Genomic DNA, 12,509 nt, shown 5'->3' with positions numbered 1-12,509 from the left:
TTGCTGAACTTAAAGAGATAACGAGAGAGAGAAAGGAGGGGAGGGATGGTTTCGCCATGGACAAAAGGACCAGGAAAAGAGAAGGAATTATTATTTGATTTTATGACGAAAAGTCAGAAAACCCCCACCTAACCTACTACAACAGTAAAACCCTATATATATATATATATATATATATATATATATATATTTATTTCTAAATAAAGAAAGTAGTAATCATTAATAATAATAATAAACATATTATTAGAGGTTCTTTAACAAGACTAAATCCTATTCCCCAGGGGCGGATCTAGAGCAAAGGTTACGGGTTCCCGTGAACCCAGTAACTTTTGCATAGACCCTGTATTTGCACTAAAAAATTCATTAAAAGTATAAGAATATTTAGCGTGGAACCCAGTTCGTTGGTCCAGTTATCATGTAGATTAACTTGAGATTGTTATAAGAACCCATAAGCTTAAAATTCTGGATCCACCTTTGCTATTCCCCACTAGTAGATATTGCCAAATGAATCTTTTTTTTCATTGTGTTCGATCTTTAACTAAGTCTACATTGATCCATGTAGGTGTTTCGAGACAACTTCTTTCCATATGATTTTAGGTCTGCCTTGTCCCTTTTTAATACCTTCATACACCACAGCTATTTCTCATTTTCCCTTATTCCCGGTCCCATTGCTTTGAACTTCATACCAAAAACCAAGCTTTTTAATTCTTGCAAGCCCTTCTTTCTGGGATAGCAGCAACTGATGATTTTGCAATTTTCACTCTCTTCACATGCCTTCTTTTGTCAATTTTCATAAACATAGCCATTGCCTCCTTTTCACATCCTTGGAAATCCAGCTCAAATTGTTTGCTGAGTTTGATTACATTTTGGTGTACCCATAAGGATGCGTTCAGTTCACCCTCTATCTCCCCCTCTATCGACTGTATTTGCAACGGTGCGGCTTCCTATATAGGCCCAATATGTGTCCCTATTGTTTCAATCATTTGCATGTCTCTTGTGACCACTCAATTCTCCAATTGTACCCTTTCCCTTTCGATGTTAGTCATGGCATCTTCATAGTCATCAGCTTCCTCATGTATTATCATCTCTTTTCAATCCTAAAATTTTTGTTCTTATTCTTGTATGTGGTTTTCCATAACTCTGTAGCTTTTTCATCTTAGTTCTGGGACTTCAGCATATTGACCCCAAATTCATAAGCTGTTGGGTTAAATTTGTTCTCCATATTTAAGTAGACTTTGTTTTGTTTAAAGACTTGGGCCTCATTAAATAAGTTTGGGCCGAAGGACCTGCCCTTATTGTTAGTTTTGCTTGTAATACCTAGCCCAATCTCCATTCCTTCAATGAATTTAGCTCACGGTTGTTTGTCACGTGTACGCTCCCTTTCAACCTATGCAATTTTATCTTTCCGCTTGCATTTATTAGAGACCACGTGTGCCCCATTCTTTATAGTAAAGCTATCAGGACTACCCACCTCCTCGTAGCTCTCATTTACCCAGCGGTTCTCCATAAGTTTCTGTTCATCTTCTCCGATAAATACGATGATTGGCGATTCGCAACAAATAGGATGAAGGTTAAACATTTGTCTTCAATCACCACTTCTTTCGGAACTTTTCTCCCATCTCCTTTAATCTTTAATCTTGCCCGTTTTAGATGATTTCTCATAGAAGTTTCCTCCTCTGTTTCCGCCATCCTCCACAGTGATCTCCAATGACTTTGAAGATTTTCTCTATCCTTTCGCTGACTGTTAGAGCAGTATCCGGCCACCAGGGACCACCATTCCATATGGAATTTTATTCACTTCCACCACCACTCTCCTTATAGTACATGTTCCGCCATATATTTTGTTGGGAATTCAAAAAGAAAGAGGTTGTACCCCATTTCGTATATGTTCCTCCAAATGTGCTTTTTCAAGAGCTCACAGACTATCTTCGGATGTCATACAAAGTTGGTTTTTCCTTCACTTCTTTATTAATATGACCTAGCAGACATCTTCCGAGAAGCCCACTTTCAGCATTTGCCTCTCCTCCATCTATGATAATTTTGTTGTTGCTTGTGTTGATCATGACTTAATTTGAAACCCTAATTTTCCATTTCCTAGCTCTGACAAAGGCTGTGTATGGATTTTGGGATCTGATTTTTCCTAGAATGTTTGTAATAAATGGCCCAGTATTTTCTTTAATGAATTTATCAATCTTAAATGCAACATCCCTCCATCCAGCATTGAATGTAATTTCTGGAATAATAATGACAGATCTATTAACTCCTTGTACTGTTACACTGCTTATGAATCTGCCAAAATTATTGTTTTTCCTTGCACAGAAAAAAAAAGTGACTGCTGCTCCTTTAGCTTCCATTTTCTCATCAGCCTCTCAGTGTCTCTTGAAGCTTCTTGTAATACAAAGCATATCCATTCCACAGTTTTCCTGTTGAACGTGGTTATGCGCGTCAAGTTCCGACTTCGCTCCACCTAATCAAACCATACTTCAGTTCTTGATTTAACTCTTGTGAAATTATATGACTTAGAATCCAACTGCAAAATAAATTTTGTTCTCCCCATTAAATTTGTAACAAGAAAGATACTGAAAAAGCACTAAGAAACTACCGAAAAAGAGTTCTTTTCCTTCCTCGATATATGTGTCTGGGTGCATTTTCTCTCTCTTAATTCCTTGTGTTAAAACTTGCTACTTTCTGCACAGCTTCTTCATACCACAAAAGCATTAAAATAGCCACATGAGCATCTACTTCATATTCAGATATCAGGTCCTCTTTACCATTATCCGTTGAATCATCATAGTATTCTTATAATTCGCCATCATCATCAACTTCGATTAGCTCTGTTCTCGTAATTTCCACATAATCAGCTTCAGTAATCATGTCGTCCTCTGATTGTTCGCTAATTGATTGACCTAAATTCTCTTCCTCCATTTTCTCTGCTTCTTTATCTCTATAATGCCCATTCTCCAAATTTTTGATTCTTTATTCTCAACATTTTTGAAGATGGAATTTCTCAACAGCCTCTTATCTCGATATTCATAACTATGATTATAATGAAGGGCAGAACTTGGGTCAACCTAATTATAAGGACTGGGCATATTATCTTTTTTTATTGTCCACACTGATGTCACTTGGCTTTTGAGCCTTTTTTATACGCATTAGCAGCCGTCCCAAATCTCTCCACTTCATTACCTATAACCCGAGGCCTTTTAAAGTTCACTTTAATATTCAACTTATAATTAATGCTATGCACACATTCCGCACGCGTCTCTAATTTCGAAGTCCACCTTCCTGGGCAGCGGCGGAGGTAGGATTATCACAAAGGCGGTTCAAAAAAGAAAAAGTTAAAAAGGTTGTAGCTAGTGGGAATAGAACCAATGACCTTACAAAAGTTTTGAACCCCCTTGACCACTAAGCTATTGCTTTTGGGTTGTGTCAAGGGGATTCAAAACATAATATATACAGGTAAAAAACAGATTTTGCCTTATATATACAATATAATTTTTCGGCGAAGGGGGTTCGGGTGAACACCCTTCCTCCCCCCTAAAACAGCCCATGTTCCTGGGAATCTGCTCCGTCGTCTCTCTTTATTCGATGAACTGTTGCGTCACTAATCCTGGCAAACCTCTTCAATTTTCATGTCACTTGTCTCCACCCAAACTGTGGATTTCACCCACACCAGAACCGTGAAAGTAAGATCTTCCACTTTGAATTTCCAATTTGCCGAAAATTTATTTCTAGAGAATCGAACACAAATTCTTACCCATTTTATATGTGTTCTGAATTTATATCATCTATCATCTTCCAGATACCCTCCAAGTCGATCTCCAATTTTCTTGAATAAACTCTCCGACCACAAGCAAATAGGGAATCCCACCAATCTGACCCACACAAGATTAGGTCGGATTTTTTCTAGATGACAACTCCAACCTCAATTCTAAATTCTTAAAGAACCAATTTCCCATCTATCACCTTTTCGTCTCAGAATCTTGAAGGAAACTCAAATAAGAAAAGACCTCCATTTAGCTCCTTCAAAGACTCCAGCGCGAATTTGCCACTTTCTACGAACCCATCCTTAGACTTCATATCTACCGGAAGTCAGAACTGTATTGTCACGGTAAATAGCCAATTAAACAACTATGCAGATATTCCACCCTTGACTTGATCGACCTTTTGCCTATTATGAATTGATTTCCTTCAGCACCTTCTTTTTCTATTGCTATCACATCATCTTTGGGTCATCCCTTAATATGTGCAACTCGAGCAAACTTTCTTTTGCTTTGTATCTTATTGTTACTCTGATCATTGTTGATTCCCCCTTTTTCGATGAATCTAAGGATCTTTTCTGCATAATCATCCCAACCAAGATTTTCTCCTATTTCTGGGATGATATTAATAGATTTTTTCCTCCCCTTATAAGAAACGACTCTGACGTATCTTCCATATACGTTAAAGTTCAGGTATATAAATATGAATATAATTGACTACTAAACTCCCATTCTGCAGGTTTTACCATTCTCCGTCGATGCCAATTTGAGATATTTGCAAAGCTCCAGAACTAAATACATCCAGTATTTCGAAGGACTTGTTACCAGCTAGAAAGAAAGAATTCCTCCCCATGTCATTTTGTTAGTTTCTAGGACAATCACCTTTCTCGCTGCCATATACTAGGCTTAAGTTACTCAGTGACCGTCTTCAAAGCTAACAACACACAAAGTAATGGAAGAAATAGAACGTTGTTATGAAGGATGAACAATGGTAACAGGGATAAGAAAGAATAGGGCCCACCTAAACAGACAGATTTGAATCTGAAAATAAACAGTAGAGAGAAATAAGAGAAGAGAAGAATTGAAGAGAATTATAACAATTAATCGGAAGAAAAGGATGGAATTCTTGCCGGACAATCTAGTCGGAAGAAGAGGGATGAAAGAGAATATTTATTAGCGCACTTCCCAAGAGAGAAAATAAGATCCATTCTAATTGGAAGAAAGTATTACATAGCATCATAACTAGAAAAAGTTCAACAGACAGGAGAAAGACATCTTTTAGAACTTAGGCTCACCAAGAGAAATGCAGGCTCCAACCATTATGTGAACATACGCCTGAACAAATGCATCAGCATGTATTTCATCTGTGTCACTCATGCTATCACCAAGGTCTTTAACACCATTTTGAATAACTTCTGGAATTTGAGAATGAATCCATCCTTCAGATGCATGAACTCTAGAAAAAATTAAACTATAGTTAAACCTGAGAAGCAACTTAAAAATGTTTTGCTGATTGAAAAGTGTTGGGAGCATGTTTACCTGCTCCACATTATCAAATTCCGGGCAATGACACGAAGCATTATGAAATCAGGTCGAACATAGTGTAAATCAAAATGTGTCTGCGGGACAGACAACCTAGAATAGACCAACTCTGACTCCGTCTGCAGTTGATTGAGAGCAAAACTAATCACTAGAAGAAAGTTGTCTAGGAGGTTATCTCAAACTAGAAAATAATATAATGTATAAATTTACCTTCAAAAACATAAGAGCAAGGGCAATGGTGGCTCCAGGTGCAGTAACATCAACATTGACTGCAGCGCTGTCCATTATCTGCAAGAAAAAGGATACAGTTTCAGAAGATAGATTTAGAGATCCATATATCGGTACCTATCTTTAAGTCAGATAAGACTAGCAGCACTATAATATACGCGGAGAGACAGGATGACCTAACCTGTCCAGCACTCCGATTATGTTCATCAATAGATGGTGCGAAAAGATGGAACCTCTCCTGAAGAAGATCAGTTTGAAGAATTATATTCAAAAAAATGAGAACATTGAGTCCCACATCGACAATGAAGGGGATGGGTGGTCTCCTTATATGGACTTGGTCAATCCTCACTTCTTGAGCTAGCTTTTGGGGTTGAGTTAGGGCCAAGATCCATTTAACATGGTATCAGAGCAGGACCCATCCCGATTTCCCGATGTTGGGCCCCCATAATTGTCCACGCTCCAGATGTCCAGTCCTGGGCGTGAGAGGGGGTGTTGAGTCCCACATCGACAATGAAGGGGATGGGTGGTCTCCTTATATGGACTTAGTCAATCTTCACCTCTTGAGCTAGCTTTTGGGGTTGAGTTAGGGCCAAGATCCATTTAACAGTCACAAATCAAAATTTTCGAATCATATTGCATAAAACAGGAGACAAATTCTGCAAGCATATACATTTTGAGGCTCCTTGCAGCCAATGTACTGGAACAACCGATCAACCAAAGCATCCACGAAACCAAGAGCATCTTCTCCACGACCTTCAGTTAAACCAAAAACACTTAGAGACAGACAATAGCCATAATGATGCATGTGATCTTTCAATCATACCCAACGCGACCAATCCCAGTGAAAACCCTGCAGCAACTGCATAACCCTCCCTTTCAAGTACATTATCTCCTCCACTTCTACGACCTATTTCACCCTGCAAACCAGCTACCAGTGGTTAAATTCATGAAAACATGCATAAAACTTGGATTAACGCTATATTACCATTTTGGTCCAATAAGAAGCCATCTCTTCTTGCACACAAGCAAGATCATTATGAACTATCTATAATCACCTACTCCTTTTCACTTTAATGCCAGAACTTATAAGTAGAAACAAATAATTCTGCAATTCCCTACAATAACTTCCAGAGGAACAAATTATTTAAAATGAATGCCACACAAGATCAATTGTCCTAGTACTCCAGTTAGCTTTCAGTAGCCCTCTGCTCCTAACTAAAATTGAGGAACAACAAAAGCAAAAACTCAGTCATGCACCAGAAATAAGAAATCAAGTTTCAAGTTTCCATATATTCGAATAAGGTGAACACTAATCTTGAGTCGAGACCAACTACCGAATAATACACAGTGACTGTTCAACACTTGACCAACAGATGATCCAAGAAAACTCCAGGAGTGTATAGACCTCCAAGATTTAGAGAAGAAAGTACCAGAAGAATTTGCATTGTTTGGGGATGTGCCGATCCCTCATATAAAAGCCCAACAGAAAGGAGAGCTGCTGCCTGAAAAGCAATACACCTTACGAACAATCATTTTTCAAGTCAAAGATACTTCATTAAAGAGGTTGATTGTTTACCACAAAATAAAAATTCAAAAAAAACATCACTTTAACACAAGTGCATGGAGGAGGAAACACAAACCATTTTTTATTAGGTAGGAGGAAACACATACCTTTAACTCTTCTAAAAGTTAATAGGTGGAAAAAAGAACAGAAACATATTGGAGTAAGGATATCATGGAAGCATGAAACATATATTCAGTTCTGATTTGCTAGCAAGTATATTAACATAGAATGAAAATCTACTAGGGGACAAAGAGGAAATTATTTTAGACGAAAATGATAAAATGAGGTAAGGATCAGTACAGCACTTCGGCTGAACACTGAAGCTTAATAGAACAGAAGCAAGAGTATGATGACCTAAACGAACTGCAAATAAAAGATAAATCCATAGAGAAGACCAATCTCCACTGAGAATTCAACATTTTCACAGATTTACAATGCATGCAAAATTAGGAGGTAATCCTGCAACATTACCTGCAAAAGGGTTGGCAACTCCAATTCCGGAAAGGAAGATGGATGATGTGATGGTATATGAACATAGAGAGACTGCATGGAGATCAAATAGATTCCTGATTCGTTAGAAGGAAAACGAGAAAAGCACATCCAATGACAAATTCGATAAACTGCAACTAGAAAGTAGATACAAAATTAATAAAGCAGATAAGGCACCCAATAATAAGGGACGTTTGAATGCCAGTACTGATTGTTAAGTAGGAAATATCATTCAGTAACTGACAAGGGCAGATCTGGAGTGCTCTAACTGAAAAATGCGTTGAAATAAAAGAATCAAAGTTACACTAAGCTAGTTTAGCAACAAGAATACGGCAACTTCCTATCTGCAGATAAACTAAGAGGCACTCTACTCGTCGAATTATTATGAGTTATCCTCCTAAGCTTCGAAAAGTAAAACAATCTGGCAGCAGACAGCTATATGTTGTTGAGAACAACAAATGAAGTGTAAGGAAGCTTGATGAGAATATCCTGGCAATAATAAGGCCATGGCCTAAGCTAGCTGAAAGTTGATAAAGGTTTTAAGATCTGCTGACACAATCAAAACTTCATGCAGTATGTCTGTTAACTTCATTAGCATAGGTTACTTCCACGAGACTTTATCAGCTACAACCTTCTATTTATCCTCTTCCTCCACCCACCAAAAGGAAAGATAAAAAAACAGCAATCAGATATGTACATACCTGTGTTGACGACTCCTAAATAACACTACTAGTGTAGTTTACAAGTACTCTACTTAACTAAAATATGCGTAGGCCGTGAAGCGACGGCTCGTAATTAGATGATCAGAGATCACAAGGAAAATAAGAACTCTTTGTTCCAACATTTCATATTCACAGTAGGTGGAGCAAAGATATGACAAGAATGGAATAGGAAATGGGAAAAATGAAGAATCATTCCTTACCTTTGAGATTGCTGGCTGCATAGTTCCCCTGTATGATGCTGCAAGGCCAAGCATCAATCCAACAGTTGTACTTTCGTGTTCCTACAAGGGACAACATCACCGGGAGCAGAAAATAAGCATGTGTCTAATAGATTCATACAGTGTTATCAAGGGCGAAAAGCGCAAAAAAGCTCTAAGGTCCATTGGGGCTTTAAGCGCAAAGCGCAAATAAAGCACGTGTTTTAATAAAGAAAGGCTCAAATGTGGGAAAAAATATAAATATGTATGTGTAGTCCAAACCTATTAATTATAAGCATGAAATATATATATATATAAACAAAGAAATAGAAAACAATTACGATAAACTGAAATATCAATTGTTCAGTATTGCCTCTTTAGGATTATGCTCGTTGGCAAAGAAAAGTATGTCGTAGAGCCTTGATGACGACACAGAAGCGCTCACTAAGCGAGGTAAAGCGCTCAACATGTTTAGCATCTCGCTTCAGGGCTTAAGCACACTTTAAGCGTGCCTTTGACAACACTTGATTCATAATGCATTCAACTCCACCTCCATATGCGAACCTAATCTTTCCAACTTATAATTGTAATATACTCGAAAAGATCTTGAAACCTGACTATTGTTACTTCAAACAAACATGAAAACGGATTGATGCCACTTAAAAGTCTTCATTCTACCAAGATGACAACTTCAACTACACAGGCTGTAGTTACCCTCCCAACCTTCATGTGTAATACAAAAAAATTCTACTTTGCATAATCACATAGCATTCTAGCTTTTAACTCCCTTTTTTCCTTTTCAGAAAGAAACATAGCACTCTAGCTCCAATGTAAGTCGACAGTACCAAATAGTTACTTTAGTAGCTTTCACAAAATTCATCATTTCCTTTTTCCCCCAATAGGAGCAGGATCATATGTTACATGATATATGCAGTACAAATAAAAGTATGATGTGTAAAATACGTTGAATCTGAAATATGAAAAGAATATTGTAATTTAGGTAAGGAGGAAAGCACTTGCTTAAAATAAGATCGGCCCTAAAAGAAATAAACAACCTGAGAGTAATATTGGTATATATCAGTTATAGTTAAGACGCGAAGATGTCCATGTAATCCCAAAGCAAGTAATAATCCAGCATGAACAACATTGGGCTCTTCAGGTTTGTTATACAATATCCATGTTCTTGACATTTTTCCCTGCATAAGCACATGACAATGCATCAGAACATTAGGAAACGATATCAACTGAGCAATTAGAAAACTATCTACGTAAGACACTGGAACAACAGTGGGAGGAAACCACATGCAGAATGGATAAAGTATTTCAGGAGCATAACTGAACCTGAGGTGGAGCAAGTCTTAGTCCCGCAGCAACTGCATTGTGAAACTCCGGCCAAGATTTGAATTCTTGAACATTCCGAACATTTGGATCCAAATTAACCTAAACAAGCACAAGAGGCAAGATTAACACAAAAACCTTCACAAATGCATAACTCCGGCAAGGTAGACATGGACCTAAGGGGTATATAGGTGGTAGGGGTGTCAATGGATATTTGAAAACCAACTAAACCGACCGAACCGCACTGCAACGAACCGATTTTTAGGTTTCTTTTAGAGAAACCATACGTTTTTATATAAATCTATAACCGTACAGATAATTAGGGTAGGTTTTTTATTTTATAAAAATAAACCGAAAAACTACCGAACCGTACCGAATAAATTTTACCAGTGGAATATTTATATAGTAAGTTTGAAACGAATAAAGCATTAAATTTTCTATTGGGCCTTGGAATTATGAAAAATGTTACAAGCCAACAAGTAATTAAACAAAATACTAATTCCTAAAACTTATTATGCTACTTATACTTAAACTAAGTTATTCCAAGTATCTTTATTAGCAAGACACAAAGTATTCTAGCGATTATGAGTAGCAAACTACAATGTATTGAATTTGTTTCCTTTCATATAATTTAGATTTATCTTTTTGAATATTTAATATAGACTTTATTCTTGAGTCTCAGTTTGGTTAATATCTTTCCACTCATGTGATTTATATTTTCTTTGCTTTTACTTGGTTTCTTTTACGTTGCTGTTGAATAACTGATGGGTCTATACTCTAGTCATCTTTCATGTTTTTTTAATTCATCACCATTTAAACAGACTGGTTTCTTTGGCAGCTCCAGGGGTCTCAAGCAAGGTGACCCCATATCCCCATGCTATCCATTCTAGTGATGGATGCTCTGAGTAAAATGATGGATCGTGCGACGAGTGGAGGCTTCTTCAGAGGATTCTCAGCTCCGATCGAGGTGCTCAGTGCCCGAAGAGTCTCTTATTTGCTTTTTGTGGATGACACCCTGTTTTTTTGTGATGCCGATATGGATCAGTTGACCTACCTGAAGCAGGTCCCGCAGTAGGACTCAAAATTAACCTCGGCAAGTGTGTGATTTTCCCGGTGGATGAGGTTGCTGGCATTGATGCTTTGTCTCATGTTCTCAGATGTAAGGTGGGCTCTCTTCCCACTACTTACCTGGGTCTCCCATTGGGTGCTTCGCATAAGGATACTACGGTTTGGAATCCAGTGATCGAAAGGGCTGAAAAAAGATTAGCAGGCTGGCAGAAACGGTACTTGTCAAAAGACGGTAAGGAAGTGCTTATTAAAAGCACTTTATCGAGTATGCCCACCTATTACTTGTCCCTGTTGCAAGCTCCTGTGAGCATCACAGATAAACTGGAGCGGCTTCAAAGGAATTTTCTTTGGGATGCAACGAATGGAACTAGAAAGTTTCATCTAGTGAATTGGCAGACAGTCACTTCCGCAAAGAAGTGGGGTGGACTTGGAGTAAAAGATATTAGAGTATTCGACAGAGCTTGGTTGGGGAAGTAGCTGTGGAGATTCGGGGTAGAAGAGCATGCTTTATGGAGAGAGGTCATAGTAGAAAAGTACGATTCCACAGGGGGGGTTGGAGGACCAAGGCAATCACAGCACCTTTCGGGTGTGGCATGTGGAGGAGCATCATGAAGAATTGGGAAGCCTTCAATAGCAACATCACTTACTGGGTGGGAGATGGGAGGAGAATCAGCTTTTGGAATCACAGGTGATGTGGAGAGGATACTTTGAGGGTCTCTTTCCCCCACGTCTTCAGAGTTTCAAACCAGAAGGAATTGATGGTCCAACAGATTCGCAAGGAGCATGAAGGGGGGGTAGTACGGGACCTCTCATTTAGAAGGAAAATGCAAGATTGGGAGATTGCAAAGCTCCAAGATTTGTTGGCACTGCTATATGGGCAAGACAGGCCCCAGCCATCTTGTAATTCTTGGAGATGGTGGTTGCGTGGTGATGGTTTGTTCACTGTAAAGTCCTTTTACCAGAGTATGTTGATGAGAGAGGAGGCCATTTTCCCATACTTCTCGATCTGGATTCCTAAGGCGCCCACGAAGGTGTGCTTCATGGCTAGCAGCGAGGGGAGTGATCTTGACTGCTGAAAATCTGCGAAAGAGAGGAATTACACTTGTTAGCTGGTGCTACATGTGTAAAAGCTCATAGGAAGAAGTTGATCATCTTTTGTTGCATTGCCCTGTGTCCTCGGGTTTGTGGAGGGCAATCCTGAATCTTTTTGGTGTCCAATGGGTGATGTCAAGCACTGTAAAGGAAATGTTATATAGCTAGGCCGGTTTCCGTAGAAAAAGAAAGCAAAAGGCGTGGAAGTTCGCCCCATTAGCTCTCATGTGGATAGTTTGAGGGGAGAGAAATAGGAGAGCTTTTGAGGGGATTGAGTCTTCTTTTTCACATCTTAAGAATAGTCTTTTATCTTTGATCGCTTTTTGGTGCACTCATATAGCCCCTAGTTGTATAGAAGATTGGGCGTTTTTTTGTAGAGAATCATGTTTTGATGTAAATTCCCTACTTTTTGGTATATTTCTTGTATACGGGAGTTTTTTCTCCCTTTTGATTAATACAATTTACCTTATCAAAAAAAATTAGTAAAAATGTGTAGAAAGTTTTGCTA

At 38.4% G+C, this 12,509-nt stretch overlaps 1 protein-coding gene across 2 annotated transcripts in view; it reads right to left on the bottom strand.

The window, feature by feature from the left end:
- Positions 1-5,024: 5,024 nt before the first annotated feature.
- The window catches only part of LOC142178902 (anaphase-promoting complex subunit 1-like), a 29,574-nt gene continuing 22,089 nt past the window's right edge, over positions 5,025-12,509 (bottom strand). For both annotated transcript variants that reach the window (XM_075248711.1, XM_075248712.1), the window contains exons 16-26: positions 9,845-9,943; positions 9,559-9,699; positions 8,507-8,587; positions 7,567-7,638; positions 6,962-7,033; positions 6,355-6,448; positions 6,202-6,284; positions 5,713-5,769; positions 5,514-5,591; positions 5,301-5,422; positions 5,025-5,217 (exon numbers count right to left, since the gene is read on the bottom strand). In XM_075248711.1, the coding sequence (XP_075104812.1) occupies positions 5,040-5,217; positions 5,301-5,422; positions 5,514-5,591; positions 5,713-5,769; positions 6,202-6,284; positions 6,355-6,448; positions 6,962-7,033; positions 7,567-7,638; positions 8,507-8,587; positions 9,559-9,699; positions 9,845-9,943 (1,077 nt within the window). In that variant the 3' untranslated portion in view covers positions 5,025-5,039. The remainder of the gene's footprint in view (positions 5,218-5,300; positions 5,423-5,513; positions 5,592-5,712; positions 5,770-6,201; positions 6,285-6,354; positions 6,449-6,961; positions 7,034-7,566; positions 7,639-8,506; positions 8,588-9,558; positions 9,700-9,844; positions 9,944-12,509) is intronic.

This window comes from Nicotiana tabacum, unplaced genomic scaffold (genome assembly GCF_000715075.1).
Source record: "Nicotiana tabacum cultivar K326 unplaced genomic scaffold, ASM71507v2 Un00029, whole genome shotgun sequence".
Classification (NCBI taxonomy): Eukaryota; Viridiplantae; Streptophyta; class Magnoliopsida; order Solanales; family Solanaceae; genus Nicotiana; species Nicotiana tabacum.
Note: the sequence above shows the minus strand (reverse complement) of the source record. Positions and strands in the feature narration are given on the sequence as shown.